Source organism: Mus musculus, chromosome 5 (assembly GCF_000001635.26).
Source record: "Mus musculus strain C57BL/6J chromosome 5, GRCm38.p6 C57BL/6J".
In the NCBI taxonomy this organism is placed as follows: Eukaryota; Metazoa; Chordata; class Mammalia; order Rodentia; family Muridae; genus Mus; species Mus musculus.
In genome coordinates, this window is record NC_000071.6 from 48,389,114 (window position 1) to 48,415,701 (window position 26,588).

At 37.8% G+C, this 26,588-nt stretch overlaps 1 protein-coding gene and 1 long non-coding RNA gene across 12 annotated transcripts in view; one reads left to right on the forward strand and one right to left on the reverse strand.

The window, feature by feature from the left end:
• Positions 1-389: 389 nt before the first annotated feature.
• Kcnip4 (Kv channel interacting protein 4) overlaps positions 390-26,588 on the reverse strand; it is a 1,135,620-nt gene continuing 1,109,421 nt past the window's right edge. For 5 of the 11 annotated variants that reach the window (NM_001199243.1, NM_001199242.1, NM_001199244.1 and 2 more), the window contains 5 exons: positions 20,682-20,752; positions 9,366-9,473; positions 7,538-7,642; positions 6,892-6,954; positions 390-1,843 (listed from right to left, as the gene is read on the reverse strand). In NM_001199243.1, coding sequence (NP_001186172.1) covers positions 1,796-1,843; positions 6,892-6,954; positions 7,538-7,642; positions 9,366-9,473; positions 20,682-20,752 — 395 coding nt within the window. In that variant the 3' untranslated portion in view covers positions 390-1,795. Of the gene's footprint in view, positions 1,844-6,891; positions 6,955-7,391; positions 7,643-9,365; positions 9,474-20,681; positions 20,753-26,588 lie in introns of those variants that run through there. The other 6 variants (XM_030254920.1, XM_030254917.1, XM_030254919.1 and 3 more) reach the window with 2 other exon arrangements.
• 5730480H06Rik (RIKEN cDNA 5730480H06 gene) lies at positions 6,460-25,181 on the forward strand. The gene is made up of 4 exons (NR_045500.1): positions 6,460-7,588; positions 8,602-8,707; positions 13,315-13,362; positions 24,730-25,181. It is a non-coding gene; the product is annotated as an RIKEN cDNA 5730480H06 gene (long non-coding RNA).

Below are 26,588 nucleotides of genomic sequence, written 5' to 3' on the forward strand. Positions count from 1 at the left end.
CCACGGTAGCAGCTGCATGTACTCGAAACACTGCATAGGTGATGCCCTTACCCTTGTTCTCTCCCACGGCCATCTGGGCGACCTTCTGCAATTCTTCCTTCAGATAGTTACACAGCCGTCAGGTGAAAGGATCCAAGCAAATGCTGAGGTACCACACTACAGACATGCTTGTTCTCCAGCAGGGTTTCTTTTGTCAGGTCAATTTAAATCAGGTCTATTCTATCCTTGTCACATTCTCAGACCATGTCTGCTACGGCAGCTGCCTGAGTTCAGTCTTGCTTTGAGTTTTCGTTGTAGGCGATATTACCCAAAGATAGTGACAGGCAGGTTTTAATCTAGTAATTAACTATAGAACTTGCTAGACCATAAAGACCTATAGCACACAAAGTAGAGTAATAAACACTTTATTTTGCTTTTATTTTTCCGTTTTGAGATACAAAATGTGCACATTGAGTTTACACAAACACGCGATGGCAGATTTCTGTACATGTACTGTACTACTCTTAATTCCTACACTGGTGATAGCAGGGCAGCTTTCAACATCCTATCTCTACACCAGAATAGATACCTGATTTATTGTTGCAGACAGTCGTAAATTTTCTCCTCCTGTATCCTCTTGGTTCTTGTATTTCTGCGCAACAGGGAAGATGTGTATCTCTATAGTACTGTTGTGGCAACTCTACAGTTTTGGCTTAAGACCACTGAAAGGACTATGAATCCTTTGAGCTATATGATGTGCTAAATCATAATGCATTTCAGATGAACCGTCAGTGTTTGCAGTCATTTTCTATACATTCTTGTGTATAATTTCCAATACTATAGAATCACGGGTGTTCTCAAAGAGTATGTTACTTGATCATTATTCCTAGTAGGCTTTGGGGCGTCAAGGATTCTCTGTTCCTGAATGGCTTATGTATGATAAACATGCTGTGAAAACATTAAGGGGCTTGGAGGGTGGCAAGAACTGCCCTTTACTGCTGTTAGGGTTACTTGTTAATAAGCGTCACTAGGCATTGCAGGACAGACATCCGGACCCTTGGCAAGTCTGTAAACATCCTTGGTTTGTTTGACACTTTGAATTTCTACTTCATAACACAATACAAAACAGTCTACATGTAAGATTGAACAGGTCCAAAGTTTCATGGATTATATAGAGCCTTGGCTTGAGTATGGAAAATTAACAAATACTAAAATAATTTTATTAGGTATATGCTAACATCTGATAATAAACTAATTTTTTAAGTGTCCTTTTAAAAAAATGCCAAATACATTAATATCTTTAACAGCAGGTGGAGAAGCCATAGAAATTGGGACTGTGTTTTTGGTCTATTTAAATTGTAGTAATCTTTGTTTCATTTTTCAGTGTTACATGAGTCGAATTTAATGAAAGTTCATTGACTTTCTGGAAGTTAAATGCAGATGTAAGTATTTTAGAAAACCATTTAAAACCCAGGGCTGAATACATACAAACAAGTAGGAAAACCCACTGGTGTTTTAAAATCACTGAACTGTAAAAACCTCAATAATAACGTGGCTAAGGATCAAAGCTATTCCAGATTCTGTGCCTTTTGAGTATGAAATAAGTTAGCACATTTCATGACCCCGGTGACATGGATGCAGATTTGTAACTGGAAAACTTAATTTTGGTGGTGGTGGTGGGTTGCTTTTTATTAAAACAAAGCTGTTTGCATAATCTGCCTCAGTGTAAAGCTGAGCTATCTATGCTACAAGTGGGGGCTTCAACTTGTGTGTAGTCGTTCACATTTGCCTCTTCGGTCGAGGAGGTGCTGACATTCTAGATCACATTTTCAAAGAGCTGCATGGAGCGCATTATGTTTTCATCCTGTAGGGGAGAAGCAGAAGGGAGTTACTCACTGTCTCTACAGTGAAAAGTACCGTTGTACCCGTAAGTATGGCCTAGACCCTTCATGTGCTGCTTTGTGATAGCAACTTTATCTTCCCGTAGCTCCACTACAAATAACCATAATGGTCCATCCATTTGATTAGTTCTCAAATACGCCTTTAGATATTTCATTTAAATCTTATTTGGTACTAGCTAGACCAAGGTTGTTCTCAAATACTGTCAGGATGAAACCAGTGAACGTGACAGCTAATCTTGGTTGTGCCCTGCATCTGGGATCTACTAACACAAGCTTCTGGTCAGTCCTGTGGCTGAATTTTTTTTTTTTTCTAGGAGAGAAATCATTATTTTATCAGTAATTATATTTTAAAAATTTCAAAATAGCAAATCCTCTTTGAAGTTAAACATTAAGAAAATGCTAATTTCAAGCACAGTGAGAAAAATTATCAATAATAGTTCCATGATGTTTATAGAACGTGATTTTAATATTTTCAACTGTTAATATTCATCAAATATAGTAATTATTTTAAGATATAATTCATTGTTATGTCTCCTTTTTCATTTCTGATTTTATTAATTTGGATATTATCTCTGTGCTCTCTGGTTAGTCTGGCTAAAGGTTTATCTATCTTACTGATTTTTTCAAAGAACCAGATCCTGGTTTTGTTGATTCTTTGTTCTTTTTGTTTCTATTTGGTTGATTTCAGCCCTGAGTTTGATTATTTTCTGTCTTCTCCTCCTCTTGGGTGTATTTGCTTCTTTTTGTTCTAGAGCTTATAGGTGTGTGCTGCAAAGAAGGTATATCCTTTTGTTTTAGGATAAAATGTTCTATAGATATCTGTTAAAACCATTTGATTCATAACTTCTGTTAGTTTCACGTTGGCTCTGTTTAGTTTCTGTTTCCATGATCTGTCCTTTGCTGAGAGTGAGGTGTTGAAGTCTCCCACTATTATTGTGTGGGGTGTGATGTGTGCTTAGTGCTTTATTAAAGTTTCTTTTATGAATGTGGGTGTCCTTGCATTTGGAGCATAGATGTTCAGAATTGAGAGTTTATCTTGGTATATTTTTCCTTTGACCAGTATGAAGTGTCCTTTCTTATTTTTTTGTTTGATAACTTTAGGTTGAGAGTTGATTTTATTTGATATTAGAATGGCTACTCCAACTTGTTTCTCTGGACCATTTGCTTAGAAAATTGTTTTCCAACCTTTTACTCTGACGCAGTGTCTGTCTTTGTCACCGAGGTGTGTTTGCTGTATGCAGCAAAATGCTGGGTCTTGTTTATATTATCCAGTTTGGTAGTCTATGTCTTTTTGGGGAATTGGGTACATTGATGTTAAGAGATACTAAGAAAAAGTGATTGTTACTTCCTGTTGTTGTTGTTGTTAGAGGTGGAATTATGTTTGTATGGCTATCTTCCTTTGGGTTTGTTGAAAGATTACTTTTTTGCTTTTTCTAGGGTGTAGTTTCCCTCCTTGTGTTTTCCATCTATTATCCTTTGTAGGGCTGAATTTATGGAAAGATATGTTGTAAATTTGCTTTTGTCATGGAATATCTTGGTTTCTCCGTCTATGTTAATTGAGAGTTTTGCTGGGTATAGTAGCCTGGGCTGGCATTTGTGTTCTCTTAGATGTCCGGCAATATGAGGTCTGCCCAGATCTTCTAGCTTTCATAGTCTCTGGTGAGAAGTCTGGTGTAATTCTGATAGGTAATTCATATAGCTTTTATATGTTACTTGACCTTTTTCCCTTACTGCTTTTAATACTCTTTGTCTTGTGCATTTGGTGTTTTGATTATTATGTGACTGGAGGAATTTCTTTTTTGGCCCAATCTATTTGGGTGTTCTGTAGGCTTCTTGTATGTTCATGGGCATCTCTTTCTTTTTCTTTTCTTTTTTATATATTTTTTATTAGATATTTTCTTTGTTTACATTTCAAATGTTATCCCTTTCCTAGTTTCCCCTCCAAAAATCCCCTATCCCTTACCCCCTCCCCCTGCTCTCCAATCCCCCAATCCCATTCCCAGGCCTGTAATAAGGGCATCTCTTTCTTTAGGTTAGGGGAGCTTTCTTATATAATTTTGTTGAAGATATTTACTGGCCCTTTAAGTTGGGAATCTTTGCTCCCTTCTTTACCTATTATCCTTAGGTTTGGTCTTCTCATTGTGTCCTGGATTTCCTGGATATTTTGGATTAGGAGCTTTTTGCTTTTTGCATATTCTTTAAAAGTTGTGTCAATGTTTTCTGTGGTATCTTCTGCACCTGAGATTCTCTCTTCTATGTCTTCTATCTCGTGTATTCTGTTGGTGATGCTTACATCTATGTGATTTCTTTATTGTTTTATTTCCATTTTTAGATTTTGGATGATTTTGTTCATTTTCTTCACCTGCTAGATTACATTGTGTTTTCTTGTAATTCTTTAAGGGATTTGTGTGTTTCCCTTTTAAGGGCTTCTACTTGTTTACCTGTGTTCTCCTGTATTTCTTTAAGGGAGTTATTTATGTCCTTCCTAATGTCATCTATCATCATCATGAGAAGTGATTTTAGATCTGAATCTTGCTTTTTCGGTGTGTTGGGGCATCTAGGACTTGCTATGATGGGAGAATTGGGTTATGATGATGCCAAGTAACCTTGCTTATGCTCTTACAATTACCTCCCACCACTTGGTTATCTCTAGTGCTACCTGCCCTCCCTATATCTGACTGGAGCCTGTTCTGTGACCCTGGTTGTGTCAGAACTCCTCCGAGTTCAGCTGTCTCTGTGATCCTGTGATTCTGGGATCCTCTGATCCTGAGATCCTCTTTGTGTCAGAGCTCCTGGGAGTCCAGTTTCCTCTGGTACACTGAGATCCATGTGTGACCAAGTTCCTGGGATCCTGTGGTCCTGGGCATGTTAGAGCGCCTGTGAGTGGATCTTCCTCTGGATGTTGTGGGACTGGCTGCGGAGTTTGCTCTCAAGGTCTGCTCAGGGCACCAGTTCAGACAGGAAGGAACCCATGCTACTGGTCTGCAGAGTTTCTGGGTGCCTGGGTCCAGCTGGTTCTAATTACTTCCAGTGTTGGGACAGATGTTGTGTCCTCCTCACCTCTGATCCTATCAGCTGAAATTTTTTTTATTGGATTATTTGAAGCAGGAAGATCCACCCTAAAATCTGACATGGAAGATGGAAATTTTAATTTTTGCCTGCTTGCTTTCACTCTTGCTGGCAAGTTCATCTATCCTGTTGTGATAGTATTAGAACCAACTTCTTTGGGATTTAAACATAGACTGTAGGTCAGCAGCTCTTCAGGAATCATTTAGGACTCCAGTGCCAGATTGGGAATGCATAGCTGTGTAGCCTAGTGGACTGAAGAACTACAGATTCTCAATCTCTCCAGTGTTATACAGTCATTATGGAATTATTAAGATTGCATCGTGTAAGCCAATCTAATCCTTTCTCTCTAAAGTTTTTCTATACACACACACATACATACTCACATATACACGTATATGCACACACAAACACACACCCATACTCACATATATGAGATTCCAGAGATTATCCAAATAGAACAGATGAGAACTTTGGAATTTTAGGTAGATTGAAAGCCAAAGCACAGGAAATATATAAATATCCATGTTCCAGGACAGTGAAGAATCAATACACTTACATCCATTTTGCCTGTAACTGTCAGCTATTGCTAAATCTATATGGCCTGTAGGAGTCTTTAAAACTGAATTGTTTCTGAATACCAGAGAAATTGGCTCGGAGAAACCATTGCACAGTGGTTGTGTTCAACTTAGCCTATTTGTTAGAAATGAGCTACAGTGACAGTCTGGGCTGTCGAACACTTCTGCACTGTGGGAGAGCACTACTAATGAGCCATGTATGTTAGCTAACACTAGAGCGATGGTACTACCACTGTCTCTGTCTAAGTGATGTCACTAAGGGGGTTGCTATCACCACTTTCAACCTCTCAGAAATGTTGACTTGGAAAGGTGAGTTTAAAAGCAAGCAGGCATCAGCAATGTTGAAAATTGAACAATTGAAAGAACAAAAAAGCTAAAGCAGCAGTAAATGTTTCTCCATGTTCATTAACCTGCACTCATGGCTGTATCCAGGCATTGAGTTGCATCACACTAGGTGAGCTAAGTCCAGCCCATAACTACTAGACTGCTCAGAATTTTTTATTTTTCTAACTAGAGACAGTTGTGCTCAGCTACAATGCTACCTTTTGTCCACATATATTAAATCTGGGATATTTTGCTGAGGACCTGAATTTGGTCTCTGCAGCTCACAAGAGAAAGGAAAGAAGCAACTCTTGAAAGTTGTCCTCTACCCTCCACATGGGTGCTGTGGCATGCTCCTTCCTCACAACAGCCATACACCGAAAGAATTAACTTAAAATTTCAAAGAAAAACAACAACAACAACAACAACGAAATCAAACAACAACACAAAAAACCCACCAAAGACCAACGTAATGTTCCATAGGCTGCTGCACTACATTTGTGTTTTTATGGTGACACAAATAAAACATGTTTTAAAAGAACTATGTCTGGACAAGATTAAAGGGTTTTTATTATTATGTATGTATGTTTGTGTGTATGTGTGTAGGTATGTGAACACAAGCATGTGTGGACCTGCAAAGTCCAGAAGAGGGTGTCAGATTCCTTGGAGTTGAAGGTACAGGCCATTGTGGGAATCCTGATTTGTGTCTGGGGAAGAAAACTTCAGGTGAGCAGCAAGCACTCTTAAACACCAAGCCACCTGTCCAGCACCAGAAACTGTCATTTTAATCTATGTGGTTTTGCGCGTCAGTCTGTAATGATTCCTCCCTAAAGGTTTTCAGAAACAAAGGGAGTGCACAAGTAAATTTTGACATCAGTATTATGTGCTATTAGACTGGATGTGTACATAAATCCGATTGTTTTCAAGTAAGAAGCCTGTCTCATTAGCTTATACACTTGATTTTTATTTTTCCCAATTTATATTGGCTAATAGGCTGTGCTCACTTGGAGCTGATGCTAACAAAAAGGATAGTTGTTCTTACTTACTTTTTGGCAACTTTCAATGAACTCATCTATGGTAACGACACCATCTTTATTTTTGTCCATCTTCTGTTGAGAAAGAAAAGAATAAAGCATTGTATTGAGTCGCCTTTTGACAGCCTCCCCATACCCAGTAGATTCAAAGAGATAAGAATGAAACTCATTATTTTGTGTTACATGGGACAGTTTCACTCTAGGAGGAACTACTGAATTCCTACAATGGGGAAGCCCAATCATTTTAGGTTGTGTGTTTTCCCCCCTGTGTAATGCCACCTAAATTGTTTTCTAAATTTGACAGTACTCGCAGAGTTTCCTGAGATGTAGAGCCTTGGATTTTTCATCTATAAAATAGAAGAGTATTGAGAATTCGGTATCTTTAAGATCCTTGTGGGACCTGCATCACAACGCTTTCTGAAATAAGAGAATGCTTTTGTCAGGGTATTGTCACTCTTCTAGAAGTACAGTTGTCTGTCATAATACACTTAAAAGCCCAGATTATGAAATGAAGGCAGTATTTGTTCTATTATTCTGTCCCTAGGAATAAACATTCTTGTTGCAGTTTTTGTTGTTTTTGTTTTTCATCAGTGTGTTTTCCAGGCATCAGGCAATCTACTTCTAACCATCCCTCCCTGCTCGCATTGTTCATTCCCACCTGGAAGAACGTCTCCACATGCTGTCGGGGAGCATCTTCCTTGAGGACCGGGTATGTGCATTTCCCCATCATGTCGTAGATTGCTTTCATTATGTCCAGCATTTCCTGAAATGGAAAGACACTCAAGTGAGGCTGCACACCAGCTGTGAGGAAAGCCATCTAAGATGCATTAGGAGATTTTGTTCATAGTGTCTCATTTGCTTGTTTCTTACATTCTTTATGGGGTGCCATTAGATTGGCCCATAGCCAACAAACAGTCTTTTGCCTCAAAGCAGTAGAATCCAAATATACCAATCGTGAGAGCTCAGGTTTGCAATGAAATAGATTCCCATGAATCTTGGTTGGGAAAGGAATAGTCTAACTTAATACTTTAATTTTCGAAAATTACATAAAATTTGTTTTATTGAACTATTACACATTTTATTGATAGCCAATTTCTACATATGAGAAATACTTTAGATTTAGAACTATAACTGCTAATTACAATCAATTAATAAATATTTTTGCAGGTTTTAATTACTTTTTCCTGTTTTGGCTTTTTTTTTTTTAATTGGATTTTGTATTTATCCTGTTTTGGCTTTAACTAAAGAAGTCACACAAGAATACAGATTCAAATATTTTGACTAGGAAGCACTTTAGCGTTTTCTTAGCTTCTAAAGTAAAATCTAGTTTTTGCCATGTCATTAATTCAGATTTAATATTTGACATAAAATGCATCCTAGATTAATTGGAGGATACGGTTCTATTCACTTTTGAGAGTATGGATTAGATAATAAAGCATCTTGTAAAAATAAGTGAAAATGTAAAAGATGTTTTAAACAGATATGTGGTAAACTAAGTTAGTCCTAAGATGTAGGAAGAGCTGATGAGCCCTATTAAACACAGAAGGGGATAGAACATTAGCACACTATTCAGCTCTCAGCTCTGAAGCAAACAAAAGAATGGTTCAAATGGGAAGGGCGATGATTCCTAATGTTCTCTAGGCGCCTCAGCATTGTTGAGGTACTTAGGCAAAGAATCCTCACGCTGTACTAAATATTCACGAAGTGCATCTATTTATGAAGTCTTACATTTAGCATTCCTTGATGACATGTCATCTGACTCCATGTATCCTGTGCCAGTAACTAATCAAACAGTGGAGCCCTGACCCTCGAGTCTGTATCTAATAAGGTATGTTCATGTCTTTGGTCCTTTTTCTCATATGGGACCCTTTATTCAAGCTATTAATGCACACAGAAATGCCGTTAAGTATGCCCAGGCTTTAAGAAAAATATTTTTTTAGTCTTACTCACACCCTACACTAAGGGTGGTTACCGCCCTCCCTTCCTTTCTCTTGCTCTTTTAAATTGTCTTAATAAACCAGCATTTTAATTTGTGAATGTCTTTCATTGATTATCTCCAGTTGTGCTTGTAGATCCCACCATTGTCCTGATCCACCCCAACAAAGAGAAATATCAAGACAACCACAGGGTGATATAACTTTGATAGCTGTTGATTTTCTGGGACCCCTGTCCCACAAAACTATTGTCCACTTGACATGGGAAGGCCTATGTAACTCCCAAGGATCCCAACCTTTCTCCATATCACTAGCAGAAAAAAAAAAAAAGCATATAACATTGAGGCATTTTGTGGTTTTTTTGGAGATTATTACAAATGAGTACAAATTCCAATTAATTTTACTACAATATGTCTCATTGCTATCAACATCACATATAATCTTTTTGGTTTCCTAAAATGAGATTTTAAAGTAACCATTAAAATTGTTTAATATTTTGAAGTTGAGCAAAACTGGCTCAGAGGATAACTGAATTGGTGTGCCATCTCTTACTTCTTTAGTGATGTAGCCATCTTTGTTTATGTCATACAAATTAAATGCCCAGTTGAGTTTTTCTTGTACTGTCCCTCGAAGCAAAATGGAAAGACCTTTGATGAAATCCTAAAAAGCAATAAAAATATAATTTAATACTTGGTAAATTTTCTTGCTAAGTGATGGTAGTAAAATTAACAACCCTCTGTGTTTTGAACATGTTTCCAAAATTACTAATGTGTTTTTAGTCTTCAATTGCTCAGGGTTCTTTGTGATTATGAACTATACTCCAACCTTTGATATTTTCATCTAATTAGAACTTTAGTTAAATTAACCATGATACTGGAAATTGTACCTTCATGCATGAGTACACACACACACATACAGTGCACATGGAAACATACAGTATTTTTTTTTAAAGAAAAAATAATATTTATTAGTACAAAATGCAGAGTATCCCTAAAGAAAAGCTGTACTCTTTAATTATAATTGACACGTGGGCAGTTGTGAAAAAACTGGATTCATAATCTAACCTGGGGTCTTTTTGTCTCTAATTTCATATCTGTAAATATGAGGGTAGTATCTACCTCATAAAGATTTTATGATGATCGAAAGAATTAAGATACTTTTAACAGTCTCTGGAGAAGGCGTTGGCCATGAAAGTCTGTTTTAACTCTGTGGAATGCTCAGCTAATGTGTAAATGGATTTGATTACAGTGAAAAGGAATCAGGCTAACCAGAGAAAATTCACAGGTATTTGTTGTTATATAAAGTAAGGTCAATACTACAATATGACTGAACCCTGAAGTGACAGTCTCTTGTTAGGGATGAAAAAACCGAGGGAAGTCTAAAAGCTGCCCTTTGGGTGAACTTGTATTCTATCTCCTTTTCTGCATTCCACCATTTAATAGCTGTTTTCCTGTCCCAGTTTAGTTTTTAAGGAGAAATTTTTTCTTACTTCAGTGTTAGTGGGGTTGGAGCAGTTAGCTCACAGATTAAAATTTATGTACGATGTCTGGTAAAAAGTTCTTTGTCCTAAAATGGCTTTAGCTATTTCTATTCTAATAAAAGTTTGTAACTATATGTCATATGTTTATTACTAAATGATATTTTAATACACTGTTCAGCACTTAATTTTTCCTTAGTTGGTCAAAAATGAAAGGTTGAAAGTGAGCCCCTATTACACCACAAGGATTCTTTTTGTTTGTCTTCTTTGTAAAGGGGATATTCCATTTGGATATGTTTCTCTTTTATGGTCTGTGCAGCAGTAGCAAAGTCCAACACTATCCCTGGCTAAAGTGATGGAACGATCTGGACAGAGACAAGAAGTTTGTGTCACCTCTTTGGCCAAGACTATCAGATCTGTGACTTGATACATTATTGAACCTAGTCCAAGTTTAAGAGTAATTCTGAAGTGCTTGGACTCTTAGAAGGGATGCTCACAAGATTAGAGCTGCTCTTCCTCGCATGACAGGAACATTCAATCATGAAGTTCAGTGACTGCTGATAGCACCTTGCCAACAAACTGGGCCACACTTAATGTGCAGGCCAAAAAATTTCTGGCCTTTTCACTCCTGTGGGCTCAAAAATATCACATACCAGTTATTCTACGGCTTCTAATGTCATTAGGAAAAGTACTCTGCTTTTCATGCAGACCTTGCTGTTAAGTACTAAACACCTTGAACAGACTTGCACTGAGCAGTGGCTAGGGTCCACTGTCTTTTGGCTGAGAATGGGTTCCTGCCCTAACCCTGTGACAGCCCAGGAGTAAAACTATCTTAATACTAAAAATATCTAGAGCAAAACCATTTCCAACAGGATTACTGTTCTCTATTCTGTGTTATCAAAAGGTCTAAGGGAGGAAGGAGCAGAAACTGCAGCTTACAACCTCAACTTCTCCAGTTAGTTTCTGGTAGATGTTCGTAAGCACTCAGTTTGATGATACCACTTTTCTGGGGTCATTATTCTTGGTCTTGGAAACCTTGCCCAAAGTGACACTTCTGAACAGGATTCTCTCTACCAGGAAGTTCAGTTACCTGCATTAAAGAGCTTCCTCAATGGATTGCTGCTGGAGAATTTTAGAACACAATTTGATATTTCCATTCATTCTCTCTCTCTCTCTCTCTCTCTCTCTCTCTCTCTCTCTCTCTCTTCTCTCTCTTTCTCTCTCTCTCTCTCTTTCTGTGTCTGTGTGTCTCCCTCTCTGTCTTTATCTATCATCCATCTACCTGTCATCTGCCCCTCTGTCTGTTTGTCTGTCTGTCTGTCTCTGTCTGTCTGTCTGTCTATCTATCTATCATCTATCTATCATCTATCTATCTCTTATATTTGGTTTACTGTATACTTGATTACTAACCAAGAGTATGACTATTGTAGATCCTTCTCTAGACCACTGAGAGCAAGGCCTGACTTAGTAATTACCTAGCCTTGCACTGTAATGACAGTTCTTTGATCAGACAGCAATTTACTTTGTGTCTCGAGGCTACTTACTATTTGTGGAACATTCATCTTTCTGACTTCTGCCAGGCAAAGACCATTCTGGCTTTGAGCAACCCATTGGGAGGTGGCTGCTACCAAGTCCAAATGGGAACATGAAATGGCTCAGTAAAAGTTGTGAAGGTGACAGACTCATCATAGAAAGTTATTTATTAATAGATTATAGCCTGACTTTATCCTATAGAAGAGACAGCTTACTTATTTTGACTGAAACAGTAATGTCTTTTAAAATAACTTAGTGTCTTGAAAAGTGATTGTAGCTACACTAAATTAGTAGTTCTTTGATTTTTTAAATTAGATATTTTCTTTATTTACATTTCAAATGTTATCCCCTTTCCTAGTTTCTCCTCCGAAAATCCCACTATCCATCTCCCTCCCCTGCTCCTCAACCCACCCAGTCCCGTTCTTTGATTTTAACCTTTCTGGTGATGTTTAAGGATTTGATAAATTATTTTAAATTGTACTGAAAAATGCTGTAAGCACACATAAATCTAATACCAACTAATATTGAATATTTCTATTCTCTGTTCTCACATAATCTCTCACTATTTTCTATTCTCACATAAGAGCACATATTTATAATAAAAGCCATATATATGATCTTTAATAAATTATAGATATTGTATATATTTTATAGCATGTGCATATGTTACTTAATGTGTCTATAAGATAATGGAGAATATCCCATTGTTTCATTTATATCAGCATTTTAAAATTTACTAATCATATCATGTATTATTTGATATATTTAATTTAATATTACAAGTATTTTGCCACACTATTGAAAATCCTTCTTGACAATAGAACTAACTGAATAATTGAGTCATAGAAATATATCATATTTACCAAAATATAATGTACCAACATAACTTCTGAACGTTTGAACTACAAGAATCACATTTCAAACTTTTTTTGAAGATGATTTCTGTTTTCATCTATGTATATGATATTTTGCCAGCATGTGTGTCTGGGTGGCACTTGTATGCAGGCCAGAAGAGGGAGTTGGATCCCCTAGAACTGGACTTATAGATAGTTGTGAACCCCAGATTAGGTATTGGAAATTGAACCCCTGGGTCTCTGGAAGAGCAAGCAGTGCTCTTAACTGCTGAATCATCTCTTCAGTACCCTAGAATCATGTTTGAAATGCCAATCCACCACACACAGAGATACAAACACACATGAATAGAAATGTAATTTTATGCAACCATGGGCCAGAACTTGAAGTTATCACAGTGATATTCTCTTTCCATTTTTTCTCCCACTATTTTTCTAAAATGTTATGGTCACTGACCTCTAATTTCAGTACCTGCATGATTTCAAAGTCTGCAGCATTGTGTAGTGATATGGATATAAAGCAACTCAATTCAGTAATTCCTATTGTTGAATATGTAACTTAATTAAATTGTTTCCTTGTTAAAAATGATCCCGCAGCAAATGTTTTTCTGTGTTTCTCACGATTCTGTCTTATTTTCAGCGGGAAGACGAACCATGGATAAGTGGTCCTAAGACACAGAAGTTAAAGGTAATAATGACTAGCGACTGTAGATTTGAGGGGACATCGGGTTCAGCAGTTCCCTGTTAGATGATACCACTTGTCTCATGGAGCCTAAGGAATGAGTCCTACTGTCTTCCCTTTATAGACGGGTGCTCAGGGATGTGACTGCATCACAGCACAGAGCTTTGAACAGCAGTCAGTGCTGGAAACTGAACCAGACATCTGTTTCAAATTCCAGGTTTCCTGTCTAGCTTGGACTGGAGCCAAGGCCTGTGGTCATGTAGGACATCAAGGCAGAAAAATGTGCCTCACATCCGTTACTGAGTGTAGGAGAAAGTTGTGAGAGAATGTGAAGGAAAGGCTCCACTCCACTTCATTTTATTAGTGCCACTGTAGAACATTTGAAAGTGTCTGCAAAACATAATTCTTTACATGAATGGATAAACAAACAAACAAATAAATAATGGTCTAAAAAGTCAGAGAAATCAGGTTTCATATACTCTTGGATATAAATTCTATTAGAAGACAGGAGTAGGTAAAAAGGGCTTTCTAGCCGTTATATGTCTCAGGTTATGACCTCAGACTGAGACTCACAGATACTAATTTCAAATCTTGGCAACTGAACAGGTTGTAAGCAGGACCCTTGACTTTACGAACAAAGAAAAATTTTTGTGTGACAGGTAATTTTCTGTACTCTTTTGATGTGCATTTGATTCTCATTAATTGCCTTGATGGAGGAAGGTCAAAGGCACAAGAAAGCCAACAGTAATGTCTTATTGACCTCAACAGAACAGGACGAGCAACAGTATAAGTAGGGTCACACTTGCTTTTAATGCAAGATATAACATAAGTACCCATGTGCCAATGTTGCTATAAATATGTGTTGTATTTGTTTATTGATGCCTGGAGAAGAAAGAACAGATTCCCCATGTGAAGTTGCATCCTTTGGTACCCTCACATCTCATTAATATACAGTGACTTCTTTCTTTCTTTTTTTTTTTATATATATTTTTTTATTACGTATTTTCCTCAATTACATTTCCAATCCTATCCCAAAAGTCCCGCATACCCTCTCCCCGACTCCCCTACCCACCCATTCCCACTCTTTGGCCCTGGCGTTCCCCTGTACTGGGGCATATAAAGTTTGCATGTCCAATGGGCCTCTCTTTCCAGTGATGGCCGACTAGGCCATCTTTTGATACATGTGCAGCTAGAGTCAAGAGCTCTGGGGTACTGGTTAGTTCATAATGTTGTTGCACCTACAGGGTTGCAGATCTCTTTAGCTCTGAGTATATTAGAGTATTATTTTGAAAATGGGTAGACACTACACTTGACAATGCCATTTTAGGCAGGCAGACAAGTTCAGTATCAACAGTCATAAATCATTTTGACAGTGTACTCATTCTATGTGATAAAATGCCCCCCCCCCTGCACTCTTCATTTCCCAAACTCATAATCCCAATTTAATCATGAGAGACCCATCATACAAATCTGAACTGAAAGGTATTCTACCAAATACCTGAACAATACTTCTTCAAACTGTCAAGATGGTTACAAGTAAAAGAAGCCTAAGACAGTCAGTGCTAACAAGGGTCTAAGGGGACGTTATGACTAAATGAACTGTGGACAGGGCTAAATGAAATTCTATCCTACATGGGGTACTGGGTCAGAAAAAAGGACATCCAGTAAAACCCAAAGAAATCGGAATTTAGCATGAAAGTTAATAGTATGGTATCTGTGTTAGCTCCTTAACTGGAGCAAGCATGCCCTATTAACCCATGGGGTGAGTTACAGACGAAACTGCATCCCACATGAGAGCTCTGCTCTCTGCATCTGTTTGTAAGTATAAAGCATGGCGAATCCTAAAAAAATTATTATAACATGATTTAAAAAGAGGAGACTGGTCTTCAGAACACGGGAACAATTAAAGATATTTGTTGTCTGCCTATTTCTCTTGTCCTGCTTGTTTCTGAGATGTCTGTGCATACGAAGGCTTTTGCCATAGGAAGTCACAGGACTTGCACTTGGAGAGTATGGGAAGTGGAAAAGGAGCGCATTTGAGTCAGGGGTGCTGGACCCCTGATGATAGAAGAGGTGCAGGCTCCCATGACAGGGTGACAAGAAAAGCTAGGGAGCATGGTGCAGGAGTCCAGTCCTGGGAAATCCAAAGGATTTGTTTGAGGCTCAGGTGAGGAAGCCTTACGATGAGAACATGTGTGATCTATAGAAATTAGACATGGACTTGGGGGGATGAAGTTTGTACCAGGGCAAGCATGGTCTCCTATGTTGTTCCCTTCTGCCTCTGGCATGCTGAAGGGTGTTTGGCACATAGTAGGCATGGTGGATATTTGTTAAATGAAAAAATGAATGAATGAAGTTGAGTACTCTCTAGGGATGCCTTCAATGAGAACAGAGGCCCCCATGTTGATCAGAAAACAACAATAGAATTCTGTACAAAAAACAGTGTGTGTGTGTGTGTGTGTGTGTGTGTGTGTGTGTGTGTGTATGTGTGTGTCCCAAAGATGAACAAATCTGATAAAAATGGAATTCTATCACAATTAGAAACATTGCTTAAAATAATATCTCCTGACATTTCAAAGGACATAGCTATGCCATTTAACAAAGTGACACATACTAGAAGGTTTTTCCATAAACTTAACTGCTATTTGTATAAAAATATTTTGTCAGCACTGTGAGTAACAGTTCCTATTAGTTTGGGGTAATGCCTCCACTGCAGATCTACAGGGGGTGCGGCTCACATCATTTTCCATGTGAATTGAGTTGTCTGCAAATAGCATTTCCTTTCAGCTCTAACTCATCATTTACCTGGAGTAGCAATTTTACCCATTTCAGAATTATTCTCACAGAATGTTTTAACTCAGCCTCAATACCATGAGCAATCTGGGAAATTCTCAGCCACATGAATACCTGAAGGTGATAATGTCTGAGAGAATGGACTGCAATGGTCTGTCTGACTGCAAAATCAAAAATACTTGGTTCTTTCTGCGAGAGGCTCCTGGCTGCTGACTCGAGACCATGGATTTTAGAGACGCTGCTAGAGATGAGTAGGATTCGCTCCATTTCCCATTCACTTTCCTAAATGGCTTTGAACAAGTCAGCCTTCTAGTGTGCAGGCCCTTGACTTTGTACAAACCTTTCACTTTCTATTCGATTCATTTCAAAATGATGAACACATGTTGGGAAGAAGGAGAGATGCTGGATAGTAGTACTAAATTTTACTATGGTGAATCTTGTTGCCAAAGCCTGAATTAAACTAATGTGAATATCTATCTTTGTCTGTCTGTCTGTCTGTCTATCTATCTAAGCTATCTGTCCTTTTTTTTTCTATCTATGATCTATCTGTCATTATTTATCAATTTATAGCTATATCATCTATCTAATCTTAAATTATTTATCAATTATGTATGTATTATATATTATCTATCATTATCAACTTATCTATACCTATCTAATATGTCTAACTAATTTATCATTATCAATTTATCTCTTATCTATCATCATCTATCTCCTATCCTTCTTCTGTCCTCTACCACCTAGCTACTTATCTGCATATCATACTCTATTACATGAATTAAAGGATCCTAAAAGCTTCACCAGTGACTGAACAATCAAAGCTAATTTATCATTTACACATGGTGAAATAAAATGAAAGGAATTCTGGTTCATCAAAAATCCAGTACCTGATCTTGCAATTTCCACAGATAAGCAGGGATGAAAACTGATTTCCACCACTTTCTGACCACAGAACCTCAGTTAAATGCCACCTCAGTGTAGGAGATGCTGGGCAAAGCCTAAGCATGTGCTCACTGAGTACATGGACGCCAATAGTTGGTGTGGCCTCCTTTATTTTATTTTGTTGAACAGATATAATACATTTGATTATAGTTTCCTATGGACTTGGTTGAAGACATTAATACTGTGCATGTGCTCTGTCTGTACCTATCAACTGTCTCTTCATTTATGTTGTTCAAAAGTATGAAGTCTCTTAAAGACAAAATTCAGGATTTCAGGTGGGAAATGTACATGAGATTGGAGAATAAATGTGTGCCAACCAATTTGAGGCCTAAGAGCCTGAATTTGAATGTTAAGTGCTTTATATTCTAACTGTGTAACTATGGCAGGATATTTAACTTTATGACTTGACTCCCCTTTCTCATTTGCTAAAAGAATATAACAGTAGTACCTAGAAGGGTTACAGAAATTAATACTATGTAATTAACTGAGACATTACTAAGATAATGAAAGCTAAATAAACATGGGTTTGCATTTTTATCACTGAGTAGATATTGTTGCTAATATATTGAGCATTTAATACAGTAAGTGCCTATGATAATGAGATAATAACCTGTCATATTACAGAGTGATCATCTGAGCCTTTGCTTGGGTATGTCTGAGGACTCTAGGTTTCTGTGTAATCTAGTGTAATGTGATGCCAAATGCCAGGATTAATTACCTTTATCAGGCAATTCATGTAGTAGTAAATGCTACAGCTAAAATTTAATAAATATCGAACATTTATTTGGTGCTAGCATGTGCTCTAGCCAAACCGAATACTCCCGTTAGGACTTTTCCATTTGTATGTTGACCTGTGAATTTGCTTCACTGTTGGTGTTGTAGTGATATGAATATTAAGGTCTAGAGGGCTTAAATAATAAATCCTGGGCCCCACAGCCACTTGGTGGCAAGAAGGGGATTAGATCCACTTAATCAAAACCAGATCCCCTCTGACTTGTTCATTCTGACCTTCGCCTTTAAGCAAGTATTGGAAATCTGCCATTTTTCTTTATCTCAAAATCAGGATGGTCTCTGCTAATTTTTCCAGGATGCTATTCCAAATGTGTTTACTCCCAAGGCATTTCTGTTATTTTGATATCTTCCAGTTAGTGAGTTAGTTAAAAAATATAACTGCAGTACCCTAGCTTCAAATTTGATTCTGATTTACTATTTATTACCATTTATGAACTTAGTAGTTCATATTAAAAGGAAAAACATTATACCAACATGAATATCATAGGTAACTCTCACAAGTAACCTCCCAAATTAAAATCAGTCCTAATCATAATTACTGGTATTTTGCATAGACATCATAAAAGAATTGTTATATATTATCACACATTATTGACAATAGACTGACTCTACATGCAAAATTAAAGTTATGTGAGACATGAATAACAGGGTAGCAAGTTTCTGATACACAGTTGTTTTCAAGTAGCAAAATCACTAGTAGTTTTTGCTTCTGCCGTTCTCTGTAATTAACTATAATATTTTTAATTAGGTGAACTAGAACTTCTGTCTCTCACAGTATAGGCATATGGAGGCTATGCTAATACTAGCATTATAGATAAAGTACTAAGAGGATAGTCTTCTAGGAAGTCTAAGGTGCCACTAGAAGTGGTATTGTGGGAAATCTGGGACAACCTTGAACTTTCTTTCTTGGCCTAGTAACTGCTGCTTCTGCATCTAGGATGCTCAGCGCCCTGTCCTGACTTCTTGATTCACATCTCAATCACTAACATCATCTACCCTTTCCATCTTAGGATATTTCTGGGTTAAGTTTTGTGAGGTGATGATTGAAATCCCTGATCCAGAATCTTCAAACGGATGGCCTGAGTTTTTCATGAGGATATAGTACACATGAGAAGTTATTTAGTTGCCTCTAGAAATTCTGCACAAGGACCATAGATTGATATTTTATGAAGATTCACTCTTCTTCCTTCAGCCTGCCTCCACATAGCACATATGTGTTCAGAGTGCTGTCCATGCCAAAATTGTTTTCTCTCCTAAACATATCAGATAGTTACAGTTCTACCAAGCTTATGGTTAATAAGTTCGTGTTCATCTCAAAGCTTTTACTACAGTTTGGTTTGTCATCAGCTCCTGTCTGGACTCTCTGAATAAATAACTTCTAAGCAACTCCCCGTTTCAGGAGCACAGCTCACACACATAAACCACCCCGTTGAAATGTCCTCAGGGGTCCTTATCTCTTATAGCGCAGTCTTTAACCTCTTTAGTTGGCAGCCTGCCTGAGATGTGGACTCTGTTTCCTTTTCCAACTCACTTTCCTGGCTCATATTCTTACATCTTCCAGAAGATCTACAGATGTTTTCTCTTTATTCCCAAGGTGATAGTCTCCACTCAGATTCTGCCTCATGTTTCCCATCTCAACTTGTCTTCACTTTATTAGCTTCTGCTAGTTTCTCAAGACATAATACTTGAAAACCACCAATACAGGCTTTGCTGTTACAGTCACTTCTGCCTCTGCTCCATTTTCCCATCAAGTCTCATCTCTAGCCTCACTCCATCATCTCACTTGGTGTGTCAGGATCCTTATTGGAATTCCTGTTCATATGTGTCAGCTGCATCTTCCTCCACACCCTGTAGAAAATATATACCCTAAATGTTACCATTCTCTCTTTAGTATCTCTCTGCCTGTCCATCTGTGTGTCTATCATCTACCTGATATTGAAATTACAAAATAAGTTAATAGGTAAGTTATCTGCTTAAAGACCAAATACACTCACTCAGAACGTAAGCAAATCTATGAACAAAAATTCTCACAATGTTCTTAACAAAAATAAAAGTCACAGACAGCTAATCCAAATTTAGATTCCATTTATTCCTTTAGCACACACGATTACATGTTACCTGTGACCTGATAGGTACCAGATGAATCCTACAAAGACATCACTCTCTCTACCCATAGTATACATCTGTCTTTTTATCTGTCTGTCCATCTGTCTGTCTATCTGTCATCTTCCCCTATGAGTGAGTGCATGTGTATGAGAGAGAAGAGAGAGAAACATTTTATTCTGATTCCCATATTATGTATTTCATAAACAGCCCTGCATGCTTGTACTACATAGGTCACTTGAAAGTTTTAATTTCATTGTAAACTTCTGGGGCTGATGAAGGCAGCACTATTTTCTGTATTAAACCTCTTGTCTTATGTACGTTTACTAGGCTTCCCCAGCTGAGCTGACATACATTACATCTATACTTCCCAGGTCTGCTATAGGAACTAGCCCATGGTAAGTTCCAGTAAATGTCAGAGAAATCATTTGCCTTCTTGGATTGCCCTCATGCTGTTGAGAACAGTTATGGGTGAACAGATAGAAAACATTTGAAAGTGCACTAAATATGGCTTGTAATTTGTCTAACTTTGCACAGATAAGAACAGCTGCATGCCAACATAATAGGAGAAAGGAGATGTTTTTGGAATTTTCTAAAATGAGCAAATACCAAAGCTTTAACTTTCTTGCTAAAAGGATTTACATTTCTTTCAGTGTGCCTTAAGTCAAATGGTGGAATGAGAGTCTAAGGCTTACCTCAAAGCTCACAGCTCCATTGTGGTCCGTGTCGAATGCATTGAAGAGAAAATGTGCATATGTGGTGGAGTCTGAAACATTGAAAAGGGATATCATTTAGTTAATGTTTCTATAGCCTACCCCTTTCTCTTTAATGCATGTTTTGATCTCTGCTGCCCAACCTTTCTATATCGTGACTGCAACATGCAATTCATAGAAATGAGCTACATTCTGAGGCCATTGGTGACGAATTTTCTGTGAGCCTCTGGCTAGAATTAATCTCAACACAAGATTGTGGCTCTTGATCTCAGCCTGGAATGAGTACTGGTCCCATAGGTGGATGTAAAGATGATGGAAACATGTCTTGACATCTTTTGATGCCTGGCAAAATTTTATCTCCATAAGTAAAGTAGTAAGGACCCAAATAATGTAACACATGAGTTGGTACCATTACTATTCCTGTCATTACTCATTTTGTCTATGTGTTTACAGCTCAGAGAAGTAGTTTTGCATGTAAAGAGGTTGGGAAACTTGCACAAAGTCACCTAGTCACTAAGAGGGATTCTGAGACATGAAAATTGAAGGCAGTCCCATGGCCGGTTAATTTGGCTGGGGACTTAGGAAGCTTCTGGTGGCTAACATATGTAGAAGAATTTGTAGACCCTGAGATTCCTACTTATATGTCACTGCATGCCACTATCCTGCTTGTGTCCTGGGTGGGATCCAAAGCTTGGAGTAGTAAAGACAAAGACAGATGACTCAGTCTGCGCAGTTCTGCTGGCTGTAGTCCGAGGTCGCTGGCTGTAGTCTGAGGTCGCTGAAGTCCCTGAAATGTAACTATTCCTCTGTGTCTCTTTCCCATGCCTACTCTGTTCCCCCCTCCTGCTCTTGCTTTGTCTAACTAACCTCTGAGCTTTCTTCAGTTCTCATTTTAAAAGTATTTCTCTTTGTTTTCTTTTCTTAATGCCCAGCTTTACTCTCTAAGTGCTTTTGTGCTCAATTCTTGATCAAATTTACATGAGTATGTTAAATACTCCCTCTCCTGGGTTTTAGCCTTTAGTCTTCACCCTACAAAAATGTAACCTTTTAGCTTTTTGCTTCTAGCCCTTTATCTGCTGCCTTAAAGGCTTATTAATTTCTGTTTTGTGACTTTCGGTGTTTATTTTTACTGGGATTCCTTATAACTTCTATTCCTTTTTGACATTATGAGTTGGTTTTAAAAGGCTGCTAAGGAACTGAGTGCAAATAGCCAGGGATGGGGAATTACTTGTCCCAATGAAAACAAGTATCGTATCATTGATCCTCTTCTTTCAAAGTCTCTCCAGTCTGTCAGAGGAAATCCAAACTTCTCTTTGCCCTCTCGGGACTCTGAGCTGTTTAGGAATGTTTCCCCTCAGTGTTTCATCCAAGTTATTGCTCGTTAACATGAAGATCATGCATCTCAAATCTGACTGCAAAAACCTTTAAAGTCGCTTCTCAAAAATAATGGCAGCAACTCCCTTCATCCCTCATTCCTAACTACAATATAATACAGCGCTGACTTTAACCATGCGAATTGTGATCTCTCTCCCTCTCTCTCTCTCTCTCTCTCTCTCTCTCTCTCTCTCTCTTTCTCTCTCTCTGTGTGTGTGTGTGTGTGTGTGTCTGTGTGTCTGTGTGTGTGTGGTGTGCACATGTATGTGTGTGGGGAGTGTTTCATGCCTGTACATGTATGTTATTTGCATGTGTGTGCACACAGTTTCAATTTTGAGTATCTTCATCTATTACTCTCTGCTTTAGCTTTAAGAGAAGGTTTCTCACTGAACACGGAGCTCACAGTTTCAGATAGGCTAGCTAGCCATGAGCCTCCGGGAAACATCTGTACCCCCTGCCAGCACTGATGGTAGCAGATGCACTACACCACACCTGGCATTTATATGAGTGTTGGGAATCTGAGCTCGGGTCTCTGTATTTGGGCAATTAACTCAGCCATCTTCTCAGCCCCATTAAGTTTATTTTCAATAAGTTAACCAGGCACCCAAATTGAGTCCATACACTATGTGAAACTGGCACTATCTAGAGTGATGCCTGTGTGGTATTGATACGTTCTAGGGGGAAGTTATTCTGGATATGGGACAGGGATTTAGTTGCAATGACTTAGTGCAATTGTTGGGAATTTTTATTATAGAGTAATGAAGGATTGGCAGTCTATTCAGGTTTGGAAAGTTGTTTTGCACTTAATTATACTTTTCATGTACTTCTTAAGCTCTTTATATAACTCCAAGGAGGTTTGAGTTTATGGGAGCCATGTTAAATTTATTTCCAGGGGAGAAAAAAAAAGTTTTGCATAGTTTATAACGAGCTTGAGTTTCTTGTCACCATGTTTAGACAGTCGAGGTAAATATTACTGTAGCTAACAAAATTCACCATGATTTTTTAATTTAAGAAAATAATAAAGGCAAGTGATAATTATTCTTCTCAAATGTTATCTCATTAATTTCAATGCTTGATGTGTGGCAATGACAACCTCAAAGTTTACACTGATGTGGTTCAGGGGGCTTCTTGCTTCTTCAGTGCACCTTGACAATTCTGTTGGAAATTTAGCCAACTTTTCAACCTACATTTATCATGTTGATAGATTTATCTAGCAGAATAGTAAAACTAGATTGCTTAAATTTGAATGTCAGCTTGTTCAAAGACTGTGTGGCCTTGTGCCCGTCAAGCTTTCTGTGACTCAGTTTTCTCATACATAAATAATAGTGATATTAGCGTGTACTTCCTGGAACCAGCATGAAGTTTAAATGAGAGTTTCCATGTGGAAAGAGTTTATAGTCATCACAAGAACCTATTCGATGTTCGGTGAACATTAGCTATCATTTTTCAATGCTTGGATTTCAACTAATAGTTTGATCAAATTTCTTTTTTTTTTAATTTTTAAAATTTTTTTTAAGATTTATTTATTTATTTTATTTTATTGCTGTCCTCAGACACACCAGAAGAGGGCATCAGATCCCATTACAGATGGTTGTGAGCCACCATGTGGTTGCTGGGAATTGAACTCGGGACCTCAGGAAGAGCAGTCGGGTGCTCTTGACCGTTGAGCCATCTCTCCAGCCCTTGATCAAATTTCTTAATCCATGATAATATCCCAGGTTTGAGAAGTGAAATCAGTTTCATGGTGTTTCTCCTTCCCACCTTAATTTTATTCTATCTGATTTCAAGCACAAGGTATAGAAATAGTGTGTTGAATTTGAATATGCAATTCATGACATTGACCTTCTGCAAATCTGTGTGTTTGAATAGCAGTCTCTGCCATCGAGTTCTCTAAGACTAGGGATAGAACTCAGTGGTAGAGAACATAATAGCCATGTGAAAGGCTCTGTGTTAAAGCAACCCATTCCTCAAAAATAACAGCAACAACAGCAGGCCAGTTCTCAATTCTCCCTATTAACTGAGCTGAAAATTCTAATGGTCTGAAATGAGAAATACATGCATCATGCAGCAATTTGTATATTCTTTACTATTTAGTTCAATATTTATATCCAGAGCAGCCATGTATATACCTCAATTGCTTTGAGTCTGATGGCTGCCAAGTGAATATTTATAGGCATGTTCTTCTGAGTTGAGCTTACTGTCTCACCTCTTTAATATCTGCTAATTGAGGATGTAGCATAGTCAAAGTATGTGCAAAGTTCCTACAACACAAGCAGAGATAGTCTAGAAACCTTCACTTCTCCCAAAATGTAATGGTTAATGTGCTAAGAGTTATAATCTTAATGCTTCTACTGCATACAGATAAACACTGGAACACACAGGCAGCATCACTATCAAGCTCTCCTCCATCTCATTGCTTTATGCTAGGCATGCTTTAGTTGCCTGCAAGATGCTCTCTTCAGTATGGCTGTGTTGACATCCATTCAGAACACCAACAAGCTACGTTTGGTAAATTGTTTCACTAGGCCTTTGGAAGAGCCCGGAAGCTGACACAACACACATTGTGCAGGTGCTTCTGTATACAAGACAAAGTATTTGTGCAGCATATGGTGAGATATGCTGATTTATAAGTGCTTCACTGTTACTGTTCACACAGCAAGGAACCTGTTGCTCTCAGACTATCAACCTGAATAAATGATGACTCTGTGGAAGAAGACAGCTACAATATGAAGCTGTCTGCCATCGGAGATTGCCTTCTTCCTGGGACCATTTGTCCTTTGCCGGCATCACTGGAAGATGTAATTTGCATGCATAATATTAATTTTTAAATGGCACGTCATCATTCTTAGCACTATCGCATTCTCTCCAACGATGTACCTTTAGATTTATGCAGTCAATTAACATGAATAATCAAGGAAATTGTAAGAGCCAGAAAGTGATTCTTTCTGCCTTAGATCCCTTCTGATTTGTGAGAAAAATCCTTTGCAATGTAGATATTCTCTAATGGAAAAATAATTCTTTTTTAAAGTTTTCATTTTAATGTAGAGAGCAACCTAAGTTGTAGTATGCAATAACTTTGATTAAAAAATAAATAATAACAAAGATTTCAATTTGTTTTTGTTCTCTGTTATTTTTACCTTGGTATATGTTGGCAGATAAAAAGTAAACATGGTCTTTCTTTAAAATTGTTGAAGTAATTTATATTGCATAAATATAATTGTATGGTCAGATGCTACCAAATATTCTCTTTCTTTCCCTCTCTCTTTCATTTTAGTGTTGAGAATCAAATTCAGGGCCTTACAATGCTAGACCAGCTCTCTCTCTCTTTGATGTACATCCCAAGCTCCCAATTTAATCTTTCAGTGTTGGGCTGAATACAGTGTTACAACTATGGCATGTTATCATAGTTAGCTTCAGCTATCAACATGATACCACCCACAGACAACTGGGAAGAGGAAATCTTTTATGGCGAATTGTTCAGGTATTTTCTTAGTTGCAATTTGATACAGGGTGAACTTGTCTACTGTGGTTAGTAATAACTCTGGGAAGATGGGAAGATGGACTGGACTGTATGTGATATATATATATATATATAATGAGTGTGTTATATGTGTGTGTGTGTTTGTGTAGAACTCTTTCCTCGTATGTTGTGTTTTTATCACAGTAAGAGAAAGGAAACTGGAGCAGGTGGTTATAGCAAACAACTCCCTTGGCCCTATAGAGCATATTTCTTCTCTGCACTGAAGTCCTGAGGGGCAAGGTAGTAATTGCAACATATCTACATACACTAAAAGTCTTCCTTTGTTTTATTGGAATTTTAATTCTTTAGTTTTGATAGCAACTTCACAGAGTTGTCTTAAAATCACTGAAATACTCCAAACTAAATGAATTACAAACCAAACCAAAGAAAATCTAATTTTATATGAAACAGCTAACATTTGAGAGTTGGATACACTTCAAAGTGACTTTTAAAATTATTAGTAAAGATATTAGCAACCATGTGAGACGGTATCTCTAGCCTTTGCTTTTCTGAATCCTTCATTCTTCAGTGTATGCAACAAGCATGCATCGTGTGTTGCTACTCTCTGTGCAGTGTGAGCATTGTTCATAGCGTTACTCATTGTTATTCAAATTATTCCTTGTTCAGTGTGAACACAGCAGTGAACAAGATGGGGAAAAAGTTTCTCTCCCTTTGATGTTGACTTTCTAATGGTGTGAAAAGATAGTAAACGATAAAGTAAGCAAAATACCAAGTATTCAGTGGTTCTGAAGAGTGAAGAGAAATGGAGGCCAAAGAAGAGCCATGGGGGATAGATAGTTTAGGGTTACATCCTAAAGATGACGTGGCCAGGCAAAGCCTTCCTTTTTTGTTTGTTTGCCTGTTTGTTTTCTCACAGTAAAGAGAAAGAAGGCTGTGGAGTTGGATGAGTGGGGAGGGGTAAGAGGATGATTGGGATAGATTATAGGAAACATTTACTTTTTACTTTTTCAATTAAAACCATGCAAAACACAGTG